At 44.2% G+C, this 21100-nt stretch overlaps 1 protein-coding gene across 1 annotated transcript; it reads right to left on the reverse strand.

Annotated features, from left to right (window-relative positions):
* Positions 1–4338: 4338 nt before the first annotated feature.
* Positions 4339–20897, reverse strand: LOC147890169 (uncharacterized; the record flags this gene model as incomplete). Its single annotated transcript, XM_087390225.1, has 7 exons — positions 4339–4694; positions 16219–16290; positions 16425–16544; positions 16731–16919; positions 17899–17997; positions 18318–18469; positions 20855–20897. Coding segments are annotated over 7 exons (909 nt in total), but the record flags the coding sequence as incomplete, so codon positions are not given.
* Positions 20898–21100: the final 203 nt, after the last annotated feature.

The raw sequence follows: 21100 nt of genomic DNA on the forward strand, positions 1-21100 counted from the left end.
GATCCTTGCTCGCTCTATGTTCTTGAATGGTGGTTGAAACGGTGGCCTTCACAATCTCCCTTTTAGCAATGTCCACCCATCTAGTAGTCTTCTCTATAGCCGACTGTATGGTGGCTTCCTCTCCTCCACCACTAGTCCACCACTCCAGACTATCTCCACCTGGGAGTGTATGTCAGCGAGCTCCTTTCAGAGATGTGTGACCTCTTGGCTAGGGCTATAACATCAATGTTTCTCAGCCTCTTGCCCATTGACATTGAAACTCCACGAGGATTTGCTCCAAGATATATGTGGGGGTTGAGAACTATTATTGAGGTAGTATGGCTCGGACTGGAGGGGCACACCAAGGCTGAAGTGGAGGCTTAAGTGGAGCCTGTAGTTATACTAAGGCTGCAAGATTCTGCATAGAGATTTTATTAGTCTAGAGCCCACTATGCATCCATCTACTATTGATGTTATCAATTGTGTCCTACTGTCCTTTTTGTTAAGTCTCTTTCTTTTTTGGCCTTTTCCCTCCTTTGTCTCTTTTGTCGAGTTTCTTCGTTCCTCTCTTCCTCTTGTTCTTACACTTTTTGGGTTGTGTCTATTTTTTTCCAAGTTCATTGGAGGGGGGGAGAGCTTAGGGCCCTTCATGCATTGAGTTTTTGAAGAATTGAAGCAAGGAGGAGGGCAGTGGGGTGTGCAAAGAGCGGGGGAGGGAAGGGCAAGAGAAGGACAAGTAGGGGAGAGCAAGGGGATTGCAAAAGGGAGAGGTGTGTGACATGCAAAGAAGGGGGGTGGGGGGGGCAAAGAGAGAGAACAAGAGAGGGAGTGGGAGATAGGAGGGAGGTGAAAGTTGGGGAGCAAGGAAGCAGGCGGGAGGGCTAGGATTCGAGGTAGCTGGCAAGAGGGGAGTGGGGGGGAAGGAGAGAAGGGGAGAAGGTTGGGGGGGGGAGAGAGAGAGAGAGAGAGAGAGCACATCCTAGATGCAAGGTGTATGTGTTACATGTATTTATACATACACATGCATGTGTGTGTGTGTGCGTATGTTTTCTACTTCAATAGGCGAACCGCCTTACCATCCATTTTAGTGCACCAAAGACTTTTGATTGCCTTGGATATGAATTTCTCAATGTTTGTGAAAGACCAAGGAATGAAAGGCACGTGAAATTGCACATAGGCCATTATAATAGATTGCACTATTTGAATGCAATGGCCATCTCGACAGCAGCAAACTCTCTCTCTCTCTCTCTCTCTCTCTCTGTGAAAATATTGATGCTTTATATTACAAAATAACTATCCCGAAAATTGGATGTAGTTTGCAAACAATCATAGAGAGATTGTTGCAAAGAGTACCTGAAAAAAGAGAAAGCTGAGAAAGTAGGATCACCAAAGACTCTATGATTTTTGTCTTTCCATAGAGTTAGAGTGCTCAGTAACGAACCCAAGTGAAAAATCAATCAAACGTTTGTCTCGATGGGTGAATCCCAAAAGGCCAAAAATTTTCCCAAAAGTAGCATTTGGAAATCTTGTTCTCAAAAGCTGCCTAAGGAAGCCCAAGAAATCACGGAGTGTGGGAGCAATGCCAAAGAAGATGAGGCACTGATTCCCACGGAGCCAAACATCTGTGGCAAACAGCTGGAGCAATATATCTACGTGCCAAAAGTTGCCTAGATAGAAGAACCCCTAGCAAAACTCTCCACAAGAAAACCAATTTTTGAAGTGGAATTTTAGATTTCCAAATCACTCGCAATCTCTTTGGCCACCACTTTGCAGGACGATTCATTTGGCAAAGATGATTTTCCATGTCTGAAACCCAGGGCAAGGGCAAAAAGAAATTTATATAAAGAAGAAACAGTAATGTGGGATAGCCTCAAAGGACGGCATGTCGACCTTGGCAAACAAAGAGTCCAATCCTGAAGCCGGTCCTCAATCTCCAGTGGCAGTACTGGGTGGAAAAGCTGAAGCATGTGAGTAATAGTGTGCATATAGGATGATAATGCATGCCAAGACCATATTTTGCAACAGCCAAAGGAAAAGAAAGAATGGTTCCATCAGCAACTAAATGGATCCTTTTCAAAGTAAGGAAGTATGAACATCTAGGCTCCTGCAAAGCCAGCGGAGGGGCCAAAAAACCTTGACCAATGTATGCTCTTAGCTCTCGGAAGAATTTGCCTGCAAGGAATCCCGACCATGCCATTCCAAATGTGAGAGGATATGTTTCCAGTCCATCAACATGTTGGAGACCAGCGGACAACCTTTGATCTTACCATCAATACAACCCAATAGAAAATCCCAATGAGTGGGCTACCAGGGGTGGTGAGTTATAAAAGCAAATGGCGCATCATGCTGAGGAAAATCCACTACCTCCACCCACACCGGACAATGATGTCTAATCAAAGCTTGATAGTCCTTGGTGGGTGACCATGGGAGAACATAAACCATTTGCTGTCCATAGAAAAGTGGAGTGTTCCAAGCGCATTTGTTTATGCTACTCCTCCACCATAATAACTTCAAAAAAACCCCTGGCTGCATAATGCACTTTACAAACAAAACAACCACCTAAAGTGTGTCAACCAGTTACCCACATCAACTGCAACTAGCATACGGCCTGGAAAGAAAATAATGACTGCGTGCTTGGCATATTCATGCACCGGATCCACAATATCATCATCGTCCACTATTATCCCAACAGCGGAAGCAGAGTCTTTCCAATACTTGCAGGTATCTTCAAATGCCTCATGCATCACATCATATACCAATTGGGCCTCCGGAGAGGCATGTACAGGGTCATCCTGACCCAAATCCTACTTCTGCTTCTTATGCATATGAGTCTTCATAATGGCCATTAGCTCCTGTAGAAGTGGAAAAGAAAACAGAGACCCACACACAGGCGAAAATAAAGATGAGAAAGAGCAGGCAAGAAAGTAGAAAGAGGGTAAGTTTATACACAGTCAACACAGCAAGGCTTGGAAGAGAGACAAAGGAATAAAAACAATAAAAAAAAGAAAAAGGCCAATAGAGGTGACAAGGGAAGAGGACAACAGACAGAGGGCTTATGCACAGGACAATCGAAGACAACAAGGACGAAAGAAAACGGGAGGACTAAACACAAGGTAGAAGAGCAACAAAAACAAGGGAGCAAGGAGGGCTAACGACAACAAGGTCTTCGTGTGGGCAAAAACGGACTGTACAACAAGTATAGACCTTTACAACACAAAACCATACAGGTACGAACAAAACCTATGTGGGAGGGAGGGGAGAGTGGCATATGCCCAATAGGGCAATCTTCCTCCGACCCAATTAAAAGCTTTCTTTCACTATTTTAGTTTTTGAGTAGGGTGATCTTCCTCAGGCCTTGATAAAAGCTCTTTCACTATTTTTAGTTTTTGAGAAGTTTCTCCTCTCTAGAGTAGCTTTGAATGTACATTTTCTCTTAATGATATACCACCTTTTACTCCCAAAAAAATGTGTGGATTAAAAAAGCAAGGGAGGGACTTGGGGTTATTCCAATCGGCCAACTCCTAGCATGTAGACATATTGCTCCTATTGTTTGTCATAAATGTTTGGCTCCAAGGGAATCCTTGCTCTACCTAAGACTCGTGACACTCTACTTTTGTACACCAGCATCTCCAAGCTCAATTTCCTACTTTGGCAAGCTTTTTTGGCTTTTTAGATTTATCCACGAAGGCATGAGTTTAATCATTTTTTAACTTGGGTTCGATACTGGGGACTTTGGATTCTATGGAAAGACAAAAATCATAGTCTTTGGAGTTTCTACTTTTTCCAAGTTTCACTCCTTCCAGATGTCACAGAGGCATTCTTTCTACGATTATATGTGTGTTCGTCAGATAGATTACTTTGATTACTTGTCTTACAATGAAATATTTTGATATTGGTAATATAAAACACGACTTTCACCAAAAAAAGAGAGAGAGAGAGAGAGAGATAGAGACAGAGAGAGAGAGAGAGAGAGATTATTGGGCTATGTGGTCTTTATATCATGGTCGTAACTCTTGGATGTATGGACACTCCTATTTGGATATTTATCATTTCTTCCGTTCCTCCCTGCATCACTCCCTTGAAGACGCGCATTTCATGGGAGATCTTCCTGTGGCCCAGCTATAAGCGTTCTTTCACTGCTTTTAGTTTTGTGGTCCTAGCTGCTCTTCACTGGAGCAGCTATGACTGTCTTTTTCTTCTAGTCTATGAGTAGTAGTTGTTTCACTTTGGGACATCTATGAATGTGTGTTCTTCTTAATGAAAGGTTCCTTTACAAAACAAAACAAAAGAGTGTGTGTGTTTGGTTTGGGGAGGGGGGTGGGGGGGCAGGGCATGTAAGCATGCATGTATATATGTGTATATTGTAAATAGTACCAATCCACAATTGATGAGCCTTTAGACTTGAGAAGATAATCCGCTTCACAAAAGATGACAAGCTGAATGGCCTTCAAACTCCATGACCATGATTTCTCATCATAAATTTATTCATTTTCAGATTCAAGAGCCTTTCTTCCCATAGTCAAAACACCTTCAAAAGATAGATTTCCTCCAATAAAGCCACTACTGTGAACAAACACACAATTTTCGGCACCAACCACCTTGCTCAATTGTAAGTCCATTAGACCTCTCCATGAAGCTGGCAAAGGTTTTCTACTCTCAAACATGCCAGGTGCGACAGCAACAGCTTGAATACGCCACTGCAAATTCCTATCATCCTGCAATAAGACATGGAATACAGAAAAGCATAAATTCAATTGATCCAGCTAACAGCATGAACCACAATGATATGTTAATTCATAAGACAACTTTTCAAGAAAGGCAATCAAACTCAGCCTCTAAAACAGCCCACTCCCTAAGAATATGCTGCCATTACACATGTTTTTTAAAAGAACTGTTGTCTCTTGTTCTAAATACTAACACAAAAAAAATGTAATAGACAAATCAAGCAACAGTACATTTCTTTCCAACAGACTCCAATAGCATTTAGGCCTATGCCACAGACTTTGGTTCCTTCTAAAAATCTGATCTTGGGTCATTCAAACTGAGCTGCATTTCTTGGGGCATTTCCCTAATCCTTTGGATTGTTGAACAGAAATCAAAAAATTTGGCCCATGTTCCACTGAAATCTTTGAATGGGGAGTGGACCCTTTCTTTAGAAGCTTTGGTGAGGCTCCCTTTCTAATGCTAGAGCAAAGGTGGAAGTCAATGGTTTGACCTAGGAACCTTTTGCTCTGAAACATTCCATTAGGCAAGGGTGCCCTCCCTCCCCTCTTTGTGCTATAGCAGCAAATGCTTTGGGGTGGTTAATTCAAGAAAAGACAGATTGTGGGGAGGCACTGGCATACAAGTGGATGATCATTCTCAGGTAGTATGTCAGCAATTTGCTGATGACACTAATCTCACTCCTCACAATGACATCAGATCTGTTGGGGGAAAATTGGAATTCTTATAAGTGTTTTGTGGAGCCTCAGGTTCTCGGATAAACCACAACAAAACAGGATTTTATGGCACCAAGGGACCCGTATCTAACGTTTTGATTGAGCAGCGATGCAAGATGGCACAGGGAAAACCCTTCAGGCTTTTAGGAATAGCAATGGGTATTGTTCGATGAAAGACAGGTGGGAGTAGGTATTACAGGAAGTTAGGGTGATACTTCAAATATGGCAAGGGCCACAGCCCTCCTTGGCAAGGAGGAAGCTCATCCTTAACCATTTTCAGTAATCTTCTTGTTGTCTTGTCGGTCTCCATCCAAAACAGGAATCAACAAACTCAATTCAATATTCAGAGTATTCGCATGGGGAGGAGATGATAACCACAGAAAGATTGCCAAAGTGGGATGGGATAACTATATTCCACCCAAGTCTGAAGTTGGATTAGGTATAGTCAATCTAAAAGGGTCAGCAGCTCGCTTTATGGGGAAATGGAATTTAAAGGCAATCCAAAATATAAACAAAGGGTGGTTGTAAGGAAGCACTTTCAATCCACTCACCAGCCAGATGCAAATGTGACCCAGTTAATTGTATTATTTGGGGGAGAATTATACTTAACTAAAGGTTTGGGTCTATGGAAAGCAATGTGGAAGGGCTGGGAACTGTAAAGACACCATGTCCGATGGAAGGGCTTTTCTAGGAAGACGGGGACTTTTATTGCTAAGAACTCAATATGGGCTCAACCTCTGCAAGACAGACCTCAAGCACGCCCTGCGCTTAAACAAAAAGGGTATGGGATTGACCTGTGGGACAAGGCTGCATGGAGGTGGTTAGCAGATATTGACCTAAGGAGGCAGATATTGATCTAAGGAGGAGATACAATCTCAAAACGTTTGATTTGATTTTTATCAAGAATAGACTACAAGTGTGGGATAGAGAATCTCTGGCATGGATGGGGGGAGGGGCAGGATAATTACCTCAGAAAATCCTTCTCGGACAGGCAGAAAAGCTTGACACCAGTTCCTATTTTTTTTCTCTCTTAATGGCATGCAGGAGTCTCTTAATAGGAAGTGGGGGAGGAGGGATCCAGCAGGAAAGAGGTTCAAAAAAATTGGGGACAGGTCGGTGCCAAAGAAGCACTCATGGTTGATAATGCACAAAGCAGTCTGGACAGGTAGTAGAGCTGCAGCTATTGGAAAAGGCCCCACCATCCACCAAAGATGCCTTAGTGCTCCGGACGATATTCCCCATGTGTTCCTTAGCTGTAAATTCTCGAGGCTTGCCTGGCAGGGAGTTTGTCAGTGGCATAGGTGCATGCCTTTCAGTTACTCAATGACACTACTTGGAGATAAACCACCTAGGATGCAGGAGGAGCGGTCATTCCTGAGAAGTCATGTCTTGTGGTTTATATGGCTTCAAAGGAATGCTATAGTGTATAATAACGTTTATTTGGATGCTGTGTCACAAACCTGATGTCCTCATGCTCCGAAGACCATAATCAAAGATTGTGATGAGCATATCGAATAGATTACTGCTAATGTTAAGAAAGATGTTGTACTGGCTTGTACCCACCTTGTGGATACGAAGTACATCTAGAACCTCTTGGTGGATACCCACTGGTCTTTTCAAAAGCAGCTAAAACGCCTGGAGGATATCTTCAAGTCCCTCCCCAATCAGAACTAAATCTGTTTCTTTTTCAAATTTATTGTTGGTCTACTGTTACTACAGGTTGAATTGGTGGTTTACTACTGGTTTTGTTGTCGAAGGACACTAGATGGATTATACACGGTGTTTTGTTTATCTTGGAATACTGTTCAGTGATGTCGATGTAAATACTGTATTTTCAGTTTATAAGTTATCAATAAATACACCCCCTTTTTACTGCCCAAAAAAGAAAACGAAAATCTTAGAATGAAAGAGAAAGAATGGTAACAATATGGAGTCAATGCAAGTAAGTTAATGGTATAATCAACGAAGAAGCCATTTTGCCTCTTTGTCAGTAGCCTTAATGAAGGTTGAAATTGATAGGAGAGGTGAGACCAAATATGAGGTATAATATTCACACAAAGTGAGATCAAAGATAAGGCATGTGCATCACGAGTATCCCGTCTCCTCTGCTCAGGAGTGTTACCTGCAGGTGTTTGCGCTTGTGCTTGTTGCTCATGTACCACCACAATCCCCCTCCCTTGCTGCGAGAAGTTCCTGGCACAATAGGACCAGGAAGGGCATCGCCTGTGACATAGTAAAGTCCTTTGGCAAGTTGCAACCAAACAATTCTTACCATAAAACACCAGAGAGAACAGTTGGTGCCATCCAACGTATCCTCCTTGGCAAGCACGCCGAAACTGGCATTCGGGTTTTTTTGATCCATTTCAAGCAAATGCACAAAGGCAACAAACTCAAAGTTCATGTGTTGTGAACACCTTGCACAACCAAAAGCCAATACTTGGCCTGAGGATGCATGTCTGAAGGGGGGTTCCCACCACATCCAGAAGTGTTACCGGAGGGATAAGGCCACTGGTGCTAGGAGCATGTAAGATATGTCAATGAAAGCATGGAACGAGCAAAGGACAATGGGTATCACCCATGGTGCAAGTGCTAGACGAGTGCAAGAGTGAGGTGAGAGCAAAATGCTGAGAGGACTAATCACAAGACCCAACCTTCAACATGGATATAACAAAACTTAAGCTACATGACACAAGGTCCGTTGTACTGGGTGAAGGGGAACGAAGAGAGAGACGTACGAAATGAAAAGGGCCTGGAGTTCCGACTAGAGATGGAAAGAAGTATAGTGCATAACAGCTGCTAAACATAGAAAAATACACTAACAGGAACACCCAATGATGGAGACCATGGACAGCGATGTCCAAACAGACATAGAGCCGCACCCATCTGCACCTAAGTCCACTGCAGTTCTTGAAGCTCGTGCATCTACGGGTTTGCCTTTGTCTGAGGCAACCACACGAGCTCCTGACTCTACAACGTTGCCTTTGCGTCTGGCAACCACACAGATTCCCTCTTTGGGATAACTATTGTTTAGGTTACAGTGTTCATCCACTAGTTTTTACTTTTGGATGCATGATTCTAGGTGGATGCTTTCATTTTTTTATTTTTGACAATACTTTATTTCTCTACATATTTCAGCTCATTCATGGGCAACAAAATTTTCACATGTAATTATCTTGAGTTCCCATATCTTTTGCTATTCACATGGTTAATCAACTTCTTTCCACCACCAACTCCACCTTGCTCCGAATTCGGATGGGGACCTATTGATTGGGTCTTGGTGTGGTACGTGACCGTGCCTTGGTATGGTACATGATCGGGACTTGGTGTGGTACATGACCGAGACTTGGTGTGGTACGTGACCGAGACTTGGTGTGGTACATGACCGGAACCTAGTGTGGTACCTGACCAAGACTTGCTGGGTACCTGCATGTGGAGGATAGTACCCATGTGCATACACTCTGCAAATTCTCCATCTTAGCCATGGGACCCATGGTTGGTTCACTGAAGCTCTCTATACTTACTTTTATACTTAGCACATCCCATTTGTGAGAAAGAGAGAGAGAAGCAGATACGCTCGGAGCAAGAGCTGGAGAGCCAAAATGTAGAAGATGCAATATAAAATACAAAGTAGTGTGGAGGTGGTTTTGTCTAAGTGACAAAACCACACTAACCCACTAGCTGTGGTTAGGGGGAAAAACCTCTAGTGAGGGAAAAGTGCCCCTAACTCACTTATGGATTACATTGGTCACTGCCTAGAGTTATGGCAATAATTCTAACACCCCAATGCCAATGTGATGATGTACAAGGAAGTGATCAATCACCAAAAGGAGATAGGTTCAGGGAAATGTGAAATGCCTAAAACTGCTCACGTGGAAGTGCTTTGGTGAAGATGTCTGCAACATTGTCATGTGTTGACACATAGATCATACTGATCTCCCCTGCATGCAACTTCTCTCTGACATAATGATAATGAACCTCAATGGGCTTCGCCCGAGCATGAAACATAGGATTCTTTGCCACTGCTATAGCACTCTGACTATCAGTGAGAATCGGAGAAGGACCCTCCAATGAGAGATAAAGATCAGCAAACAAATGATGCAGCCAAACACATTCAACTGTCGTTGTGAAAGCTGCCCTGTACTCAGCTTCACATGAGTTAGTAGCCACAGTAAATTGTTTCTTGCTCAGCCAAGAAATGCAAGCTTTGCCCAAAAAGAAACAATTACCACTTGTGGACTGCCTAGTGTCATAGTCTCCAGCCCAATCTGAGTCACTATAAGCATGCATTTGCAGGCCACCCCCCTTGGGAAACATCAAGCCATAAGACTTTGTGCCTTGCAAGTAACGGAAGATGCGTTTTACAGCCTACCAATGTGTTGTCTTTGGGCTGTGCACATACCTGCTCACCTGAGATACTGCATACTGAATATCGGGCCGTGTATTGCACAAATAAATGAGACATCCAACAGCCTGGCTGTAAAGTGTGGCATCCACTGATTCACCTGCATCATACATAGTAAGCTTCAGCCCTGGCTCCATGGGAGTGGCTGTAGGCTTACAATCTTGCATGTTGAATCTATCCAAGAACTTTTGCACATACTTGGATTGAGACATAACAATGCCACGCTTGTCTTGTATGAAGTGGATCCCCAAATAGAAATTTAACATGCCCAAATCTATCATGTCAAATTCAGCTTTGAAATCTGCAATTATTTCCTCATTTGACCCTGTGAGCAGCATGTCATCTACATAAAGAATGATGACCAAAATATCCCCCCCATCCTTGTTGATGTAGAGGGTGCTTTCAGTGGGACTATTCTGTAGCCCCTTACTTGCCAAGAAGGCATCAATCTTGGCATACCATGCACGTGGGGCTTGTTTCAGCCCATATAAAGCTTTATTCAGCTTGCAAACTTCCTGGTACACAGGTCCATCTTTGGTAGCACCTCTTGGTACCACCTCCTTCAATCACGTTCCCGCCTCTCAACTCGAGCAATCCAGCCGTCACGATCTTCCAGTCGTCCCTCTCATAATGAGTGAACAACCTGGAGTCTTCCAGGCACCATGCTCTGAGGGTCTGTTTCAACCCATCCTTCCTTTGGCAAGGTCTGCAACAAAAGTACATCTCCAGATAACCTGGACTGCAAACTTTAAACGCACCTGACTGAACCTGAGTTACCCTCCTCTTCTCGCAAGGGCACAATCCTAAAGTCGTGGAAGTCGATTCCCTAGAGCTTCTGAATCAAGGTCGTCCTTCAGCAAGGTCCCTGCCTTCAGGCTCCCACACCTGTGAGCCTCCTACTTGGGCTTTGATACCATGTTAAAAATAGGAGGGAATGAATCACTCAAACGTCCACCCAAGATCTCTCTCTCTCCGTCCAAGTTATTTCTGAGTGAGTGTTACTGCATCTGTGATCATTTATCTGAGTTACAACTCCAAAACTGATATAAAACTGGCTCATAGCCTTAAACTCCAAAACTGAAATAAAACTGGCTCATGGCCTTACAACTCCAAAACTGAAATAAAACTGACTCATAGCCTTAAACTCCAAAACTGAAAAGCTCTAGAGGCTGGCCCAAGAAGGGATGACTCAAAAACATGTCCTGCAGATGTGGGTATAGTGAGAGAGGGAGTGGAGACCGGAGAGGGAGAGGCGACAGAGACGGTTGCAACGGAGACTGAAGATATTGGGAACCCTTGCAGACGGTGCACCAAAGACCACTTATTATCTGAGCTTCAAAGGATGACTGTCCATCCACCCTTGTTTTGTCTTTCAGACCTTCTTTGATTTCTTCTAACTCCTTCTTGAGTTGCTCCCAAGCCTGTGAGCCCTCTTCTCTCGGAAGTTGGGCGGTCTGAGTGTGTGTTGAGGCAAAACTTAACTGGGACCGTTCCATCTTCACCACTTCCCTCAAGAAGTCTTGTAGTGAGGCATGCTCAGGGAGTTTGTCAACCAGCCTTATAGCAATGGTGGAAGGTAACGCCTTCAAAAACCACCCCTTCATGACGGCGTCATTGGGTGGCACAGATATCTTCATGGCCAAGACCCTCATTCTTGTGTCTCCGAGATACTTTCGCCAGGCTTCATGGTATCAGCGGATAACTCCTTGACAATCATATGCTTGAATTTTTCCAACTTGAAAGTGCGTCAGAATTCCTCCTTTAGGTCTGTCCATGTCTGGAAGTGATCAGGGGGAAATTGATTGTATCAGACATCCGCGGCATCCTCCAATGACGAGGGAAAGATGTGAAGGAATGCATGCTCATTCTCCACACCTTTAGCTCTACATGCTGTGAGGAATTTCCTCACATGAGCTTGCACATTCTCATGGAGGTGGCCTTTGAACTTTTGAGTCTTCATGTGGACCTTGTTGAGTAGCTCGAGAAGTCTAACTCTATCTACAAGACTGAGAACGGCCATCCCTACCCCAGAGGCTGAAGCAGATGCAAGAGTTGGAGGGAGTCTTGTAGAGCCGTAATGAGTGTGGGTGCTCCAGAGGAGAAGACCACACCGACAACACCTACTGCGGAGGACCACAATGGGGAAGTCACCACCGATGTAGCCATAGAGGAAGTGTACACGGATGGTACTGCATACACAGAGGTCCTCGGTGTTGCAGAGGGAAAGAGTGAGAACATAGAAGATGTGGGGTTAAAGAGGATGGGAGAGCATTTGGGAAAGAGAGGGACGAAGTTGAAGTCATGGATGAGTAGGCAGTAGGAAAGGAAGGAGGTGGTGGAAAAGGCAGCACAGGTGTGGATGGAAAGGGAGATGAAACCTTCACGGCAGGGTAAAGGCATGGCCGGAGCAAAAGTACCCCCGAGGGGGATAGATGTGGAAGAAAGATTTGCTAGAAACCCGGAGTTATGCATAACAAATGAGGTAACAGCTTGACCAGCAAAGGTCGAGTCGGGAGCAGAGGGAGTCACTCCGGCAAAAGTGGTTGTTCATCGTTGCAAGAGGAGGAGAGGGGCTGCCTTGACCTTGATGAGTCCCTGAGGAGCCTTCGTCCTTCGCACCCTCTTCTCTCCCCTGAGGAGCCTTCGTCCTTCGCACCCTCTTCTTTCACCTGTTCTCCGCTTTGCACTTCTTCTTCGGAGTCCGGATCTGACCACCAAGGTTTCTCTTGATCCAAGTCAATGAGAGTGTCGATGAAGTTACTTGCTCTGGCTGCCGCTCCAATGGGCTCACTTTGTGCTCGCGTTGAGGACTTCGCAAACTTTCGTCGCACGTAATACTTCTTGTACCGAGTTTGGTCTGCCGGAAGTCTTTTCTCCAGTCTCCTCAAGTACCTCCTAGTTCTCTCACTAGCTCCTTCAAACGTTTCAGAACTACTTGGCATAAGACCTCTCTCTAGGACCCTAGAGCACCACTTCACTTGTGCTACTCAACACCAACAGTGTCCCACCGTGATCGCCATAAACTGTCTGAAAGGGGGGAGGGGTTCCTGACACTTCCGGAAGTACTACTGGAGGCCTAGGGCTACTGGTGCGAGAAACAAGCAGGACATGCCATGGGTGTCACAGATGGTGCGTAGGGCGAGTGTTGGTCGATGGTGTCAACGATGTGCGAGTGGTACAACTGCAGGAGTGATGTGAGCAAGAAGAAGACTAAAGCAGAACAAAATCACAAAAGCCAACCCTTGACATGAACGGAACCAAACTCCAACCACATGACACAAGGTCCGTTATACCAGGTGAAGGAAGAGGAGGGGAGGAGAACACAATGGGAAGAGATCTTAGAGGAGCGAGCAGAGATGGGAAGAAGCATAGTTCATTCGAAGGAATGAATCATACACTCATGAGAGTTACACCAAATGACTGATACACCAGGAGAAGATACACACTAGGTGAGTTCTTGACTCTAGCCTCTCTCTCTCACTCACGCCCTTCGCCCCCGCATGCCCCCTTTCTCCCCTTTTCCCCCCTTCACCTTCTCTTCATCTGCTCCTCCTCGTTGGAAATCTCCTTCCCTCCTTCCTATTGGTTGTCTTCCTGCATCCTTAGCCGTTCTGCTGTTTGTCTGCCACTTCGTCCTTGATGGCTTCTGCAACTCTCCATCTCGTTCCGAATCAGTAAAATCAAGTGCTCCATGTCTACTCCTGTCTATTCCATGTGCACCTGACACTAGTTGGTGGCGAGGGTTGGTGCACCACCTGTACCTCTTAACTATTGGATTGCTTCCCATGTGCACCAACATGTGTACCGCCTGCACACCTATGCACTCTCTTAATGCTACAGTCCAGTGCGCCGATACTTCACTCTAATCAACTTTGACCAAGTTTCGTCGAGGTCGGTTTGGTACTCCTCCAATCATGTACTGCTCCCGTCATATCCAAGTCATGTCCTGTTCCAGTCATGTCCAAGTCATGTCCAAGTCATGTACTGCCAAGTCATGTCCAAGTCATGTCCAAGTCATGTACAAGTCATGTACTGTCAAGTCATGTCCAAGTCATGTACTCGTCGCTCTAGAGTGACCAAGATGTGAACACGGTGCGACCAAGTGTAACCAAGGTCTAACCATCTTGGCATGCTCAGGTGACCATGATGTGACCATGATGTGACCTAGGTGTGAACAAGGTGTGACCCTGATGTGACTCTTGGTGGGAGTCCGTGACCTAGGTCCAAAGTACAATATATGGCTAGAGTTTTCATGGCTCAAATTTTCAAGCAACACAATATGCCTCCATTGTTAGTGACCAAGAACCTAGAATGACCACCCTATTCTAGAGAGCCTCATTGGATAATATGGGGACAATCTGAATTTTTCTTCTTGTTTCCATTCCCAGACAAATGGTCAAAGTGAAGTAGCAAATTCAACAGTGCTAGATCTTTTGAAATGCTACGTGGCTGACCAAAAATCAGATTGTGAAAAGTACCTTCCATTCATGGAGCTTGCATAAAATAATTCAATTCACAGCTCCACAGGCAAAGCCTCGTTTGAGGTCATATATGAAAAGGTGAAGTAGCAAATTCAATAGTGCTAGATCTTTTGAAATGCTACGTGGCTGACCAAAAATCAGATTGTGAAAAGTACCTTCCATTCATGGAGCTTGCATAAAATAATTCAATTCACAGCTCCACAGGCAAAGCCTCGTTTGAGGTCATATATGAAAAGGTGATTTTGCCACCAATCCTAAGGACCAAAGATGAGATATTTGCATCTGATCAGTATGTCAAAGACCTCCGGACGGCATTCAGCCACATGTGGATAGTAATAGAAAGGTCTCATGAGAAACAAAAGATAGCTGCAGATAAGCATAGAAGAAAACTAGACCTCAAGGCAGGCGATTGGGTACTTTGAAATTTGAAAAAGCCAGGCTCCACACACTTAAGGGCAAAGAGAAAAAGTATGCCAAGCTGTCTACCAGGTACTATGGCCCTTTCCGGGTCACATTACAATTGCCAAAGCATTGGAAGATTCATAATGCCTTTCATGTGAGTCTTCTGAAGAAATATCAAGGGCCATAGCCTACAGAACTTGTAATGGAAGACCCACTAGAAGTGGATGCACTGGAGATCCTTCAGCTAGAGCAGATTGTGTACTATACGGTACGCAAGGACCACAAGGCAAGGTATTTCATAAATACCTTGTAAAGTTCAAGAATTATTCAGTATTGAATGCCAAGTGGATGGATGAAGACATGTTGTCTGATTATCCACAAGTTCTAGGTATTTACAAAGAGGCTTTTTAGTTGAGGTCAACTGATTAGAAGCCGAGGGGATGTTACCAAGCTGTAAACATCCAAGTAAACTACAAAGGTGACCCTTTATTTGATCATAATTAAAGAGTTCTTCATTTAGTTCTAATTATGGTCAAAGAGTTATTTTAATTGGACAAAGCATTGACTTCGGTCAAAGATACTTGACTTCGATCAAGAAGGGGTGACTTCGATCAAGGAGACTTGATTTAGGCCAAGAGGGTTGACTGTAGTCAACCAAGATGTTTTTGCAGTCCCACGTTGAGTATTCAGCCTGTTGTTAAGTGTACAATCAAATCTAGGATGTCTTCATGCTGTCCACGTGGCAGCCTGTGTGCTGCCCATGTGGCAGCCTTTCTCTTAAGCTCTGACAGGTTGGCCCCAGATCAGAAAGTCCCCTTATGGCCCTACACAAGCTGGCTGTTGCCAGCCCAAGACTGCCCTGTTGGACCTACCAAAACAGCCCCAAATGGGCTTTATATTCATAGCCTGCCCATCTTCCTAGCCTACATCTACAGCACATAGTCCTGCTTATATAGGGGCTCACATCTGCGCATTGCCCACAATGCATCCAATCCTGATAAGCACGAGACAAAAGACAATGTCCATGCCCACATTCTAGACAAGGCATTTTGCAAACACATTCTTGATAAAAGTCATAGGACTGCACCAATGCCAACGCCTCCTGTGTGAACAAATCCCTCAAAGTCCTTTTGTCAGTGTTGACTTCAATAATGACGCTTTTCATTAAATGCACATGATGGTCAACCTCCGCTGCTTATAGACATGGCATGTATCCTCTTTACCATCGAAATTCTGGCTTTGAAAAGCGAACATTCCATATCCTGTCTTAGGACAACTATTGCCAGTGGCCTGTCTCCTGCGCAATAACAAGCTTCAACATCTGCATCTCTATATGAGACTTTGGAAAAACAGAAATGGTTAAAGCTCCCAGCTTACCTGAACAACCAAACCAAATTTAAAATATCTTAAATCATTAAACAAAACTATGCCAAGGATGGAACTGCAAGGCAGGCATTTCTTGTACATATCAAAGTTGGCAGCACTTGTAAGGATGTTTGAAGCATCAAGATTATACCTGGTACAGCACATATTTTATAGTTGGTTCCACTTCAAGCTCTTGTTCCAGCTCAAAAATGTGTTCTTTCCACTACAGCCCGACATAGATTTATTGATAAGTCATCATATCCTTTACATTTCCAATACTGTAACTATGTTGAATACTGAAGTAAATTGTAGAATTTCATTACACTAGTTGAAGCATTTTAAGTAATATTGACTCACTGGACAGAATTGTTCCAAAACCATGATCTGGCCGCTGGGATGAATCTCCATTCTTCTTAAGATGCAATCAGAAACAATTTTTCGAGCTGGAAGCCATGACTTAGCATGATATTTCAATGACTGCACACCACTTAAGAGGCATTAACTCTCACGTCAAATATTTCAAATGTTCTAAAGGAATTCAATAATTTTCTTGTATGTCCATCTCTTTGCATGGAAAAACATAAACCAACAAAAAACATAAATTGTAACTGACTCTCCTGGCGTCAAAATCAGACTAGCTACAATACCAGGAGTATGGCTTACATCTTGAAATTCTTGACCAGCAAGCTGCATTGCCAGGTGGAAACTCTCGTCTTCATTTCCAGGTGAGCTTTCCTCTAGCCAATCAGGATTTAATCTTCCAACTCTTGCAGATAGGTGTGTATTGTTTACATATCTTGGCACTTTGTCAGTTTCATATTGATTAACACCATTGTCCACAGCATCAATTGCCTTGCCACAATCCCCAAAACTTAAATTCATTAGCTGGAGTGGTAATAGAAGATAAAGTTGAGTTTCCAACTAAATAAGAAATAAGCATTCTCATTAAATCTAAGAATTTAAAAGCCCCCCACACCACAAAGTCCTCAAGCGTAGAATAAAGCAAAAGGTGTTATTTGACTGAAGTGAAAGGAGGTAATACTATCTCTTCCATTCCTACATTCGTTCTAGATCAGAGTACTTGCAAGAAATATTGTAGCTTTAAAATGTGAGGTTTTGGCCCTAATAACCTTGTACGGATACATAGATCAGTATTATGGAAGTCACAACTTCATTAATGCCAAACTTGTGCAAAATTTGGGAGTTGTTATGCCAGCTAGAGGTCAAATATGGAATCAACAAGCAAATTTGGTACCAATTACGATACAAACGTACACCAATAGTCTAGATTTCAAGTTGATGAATCTAGAGAGGGTTGATGTAATTTTGGGAAAAGAGTGAATTGATGTTCCATTCCGAACTTCATAAATTCTCTGGAAATGGAAAAATTATTAGCAGATTTTGAGTATGAAGTGTTACAATGTGTGTTTTATCTAAGTTTGCATCTGAAATCGACAAATCATTAAAAAATAGTCAATTAGATGCACGAAAATTGAGGGCGCCTCAAGTTAATCTAAATTTCTGGATGTGTTTCCAGCTAAATTACCTCATGATCTACCACCTGCCAGGACTTGACCATGGGCTTAGCCTGTGAGTATAGTACCTTATAGGATAAGCCAAATGGAAGAGTAGTAGGAATAATGAGGAAGATCTCTGTGTCTGTCCCTATTGGCATTCATCTTTTCAATATGTTTTCCACACAATTATTCCCCGCATGTTACAAATACATATGCAAGAACCATTCATGCATCATCCATATCTTCAAAAAACATCGCATTATGAAGACCATACGGACATTCTATTCAAACAAAACCTTCAATCATGGGAATACCTCTAGAAAACTCTTGTACACTGCTTTGTACACACGTTCAACATCTAGATGAGTTGGTGGATAACCCAGCTCTTTTGCGACAATCTCAAGCCCAAAATGCTGCAGCCAAAGAAGAAGCCATATTGTCGTGAACACTTTACTGATTATCGCTCAGCTTCTTACAAATGAATATTAAAGACAAAGCATTACATGATTTTAATCACAAAGATTATCAAATGCAAAGTGCTCATTTTGCTTGATGTCAAGTGGTAGCATCCTTAGCACACAAAGAAGGTGAGGTTTGCTAGAGTATTTGGAGCTAGTTAAAGCAGCAGAGAAAATTTAGCAAAGATTTATGACTCTTATCAAGCATAGATTCTGGAGCTCAAATCACCCATCGTAAGTTTCTCATTTCACATGAAGAGATTGAAGGAATAAACCTTGTATATGAGTCCTGCGCTGCTCAGCTTTGTTGAGAAACCATGCCCAAAAGTTTGATCAAACCCTCTTTGATGATGATCAAACAGAAACTTCTGTGGATCATAGATACCACCCACATCTAGGACAGCATCCAAAGTTTCCAAAATCTGCACTCCAACAAAAAAAATCAAGTTTTCAAAAAGAAAATGGGGCCGCTCTCTCTCTCATTTTTAAAGAGATTGAGTCAAACAAGCCTTTCATCTTTAGATGTCCAGTATACTACGAGATCCGAGGCTGCTTTTATTATATCTTTAGAGATAACTCCGGGCTCCTCTCCCACTTCCTTGACTTCCCAGACCAGAGATGTTTGGCTGCCTTCATCCATGAGGCAATTAGACACCGGGAGTGCTTACTCAGATCACAGAGCACAGGTGATCACCCACCTGTGCTTCATCCTGTCAGTGTTGGAGGCTTCCAGCCAAACAGCACAGGTGATCACCCAGCAAGCCTCCAACACTGACAGGATCCAGAGCCAGCGACACGATGTATCTGACAGAGGACACACATGGAGATTACACTTGGAGACATTCCCTCTATGTTCGGGGTCGGGATGCGTCTGATAGGGGTCACCGTAGCCTTAGTCCGACACAAAGGCTCTGCCAGGAGATGACGCCATACAGCACCCACGGATAGTTGGCAACACCCTATCTCTGATTTTATTCTAGCTTTGTTCCACCAGTCGCTAGGTCCTCCATGGTATTGGGCAGGCTTTACTTTGCACTTGATGATATGATGACATAGGTGATGTGGAGGGTCACATTGACATTACACTATGACTCTGTATTGATGTTCTTTATGACTATGTAGCATGTAGCATGTAGCTTGAGTGTTGATGCTCGCTTAGTAGCTCCACCCTTTCAGCTTGTCTTGTATCAGGATTCTCACAGTCTCATATTCCCGTCGATGTTCTGAAGACTTTAATATACTCTCTCTCTCTCTCTCTCTCTCTCTCTCTCTCTCTCTCTCTCTCAGCCTCAGCTCCAAAGAGAATACCTTGTACATGATTGGGATTAATCAAGTAATTTGCTCTAGCTTCCTTCCTGTACCTAGAAAAACCTTTCCATCCTATCTCAAGTCAGGGAAACTTTGCATCCAAGCAACTACCGCAGGACCATGATCCACCAAGTCATGGCAAAGGATAGATTAACACAACAGTGATAATCCAGAGATAGCAGGACAGAAAGCCAGACGATAGGCAGGTTTCTGCTCCAATCACTCAATGCTAGCCGACATGTTTACCCTCAAAGCAATCATTGACAAGGGCAAGGCGAGAAATCAAAGGGCATACTAGTGCTTGTAAATTTTTGAAAAGCATTTGACACCGTTCCCTCCAGCACGTCTAATCAGGAGGAGTTACAAATACCAGGGAACACTATAGTGGTAATATATCGAGGCAAGCCTGTATAGTGGCAAGATGGACACAAGATCATTAGTACTATAGTGGTCAAACATAGGAGTCTTCACATACTCCAAGCAGCTAGTTGAGAGACGCTCATATGATGTATACCTCAAGATGAACTCTTTACAGCTTGACTCCATGAAGACCAGTGCACAAGATATTGGAGTATAGATGGTCAACTCCCCATCCGTGAGCCCTGAGGAGAGCATGGCGGAGGTGGACCAGGGTAGGTTAGGAGCCATGTGGGCAGTAGGAGAGCCTACCACATGGGGAGATCTAACTGTGGAGGCAAGGCTGCTTCATGGACAGCACACAGGCTGCCATGTGGGCAGCAAGCAATCAAAGAAAAGGCAGAAAACAGAGCTGCCACATGGGCAGCAACTAGGCTGCCATGTGGGCAGCATCCAGTGGAGTACCTGGCTGCTTGGACTCTACGGAATCTGCACAGAACTGAGGCGTGACCAACAGGAGCTGATTGGAAGTTTCTGGTACAGAATCGGAACAGCAGCAACCCATGGAAACCTGCAAGGACATGCCACAATCGACACATGGACTTGTTGGGAGCACTTGTGCAGGCCTGGAGGGACCTGGAGTAGGTGCAACTGGGACTGGAACAGGCTGCAGGGATGAACTGACATGTGGTGCCACTGTTCGGATCAGTACAGGTGGCTAGAGCAGAGCTGTAGCATGTGCAGCAATGCTCGAACAGATTCAGCAGACAGGCAGAGTACCTGGGGGCGCAGAATGAACCAGATACAAGGCCTGGAAACAGGCAGAATTCATGTAGGAAGGCCTGGGCCAGTGGCAGTCTTCCACGTGGCCAGGCAGGGCAGGCAGCAGAGTGCTGCATGCAAGTCGGGTTTTACAGACCCAGTGGTGGGCTGGCTGAGTTGGTTGATAAGGGCTGACTGGTCGGCTACCTTTGGGGCCAATAAAAGGGAGCCTTCAAGGCTACATTTACCACCCAATTGTTGAGCTGTTTTGGGCAGCACTCCAGCCAGCTTCTAGGTGTCATCCAGGAAGACTTGGAGCAGCAAGGGAAGAGGTTGAGTGCAACAAGCAAAGAGTTCAAGGGTCTTCACCATTGGCTTCCCTCACAGCAGCAAGGAAGAGGGTCACGGAGGAAGACTGCGCCCGCATTTCAGAGCAGCAAGGAGGCCAAGGTTCCATAGCAACCACTGCTTTATGAAGGGGCTGTCCAGGAGGATCAGTCGAAAGTGGTGATTGCGGGGCACGCATACAAGTCCAACTCAAGCTCTAAGAGAGCCCATACGCCAAGTGTTTTGGAAGTGCCACGGAGGTAGGAGAACAGCCTTTTGTGTGTTCAGGGGTCCACATCTCGTC

The sequence above is a fragment of the Dipteris shenzhenensis genome, chromosome 19, assembly GCF_047967505.1.
Source record: "Dipteris shenzhenensis isolate YYH24624 ecotype China chromosome 19, Dip_SZ_1.0, whole genome shotgun sequence".
Lineage (NCBI taxonomy): Eukaryota > Viridiplantae > Streptophyta > Polypodiopsida > Gleicheniales > Dipteridaceae > Dipteris > Dipteris shenzhenensis.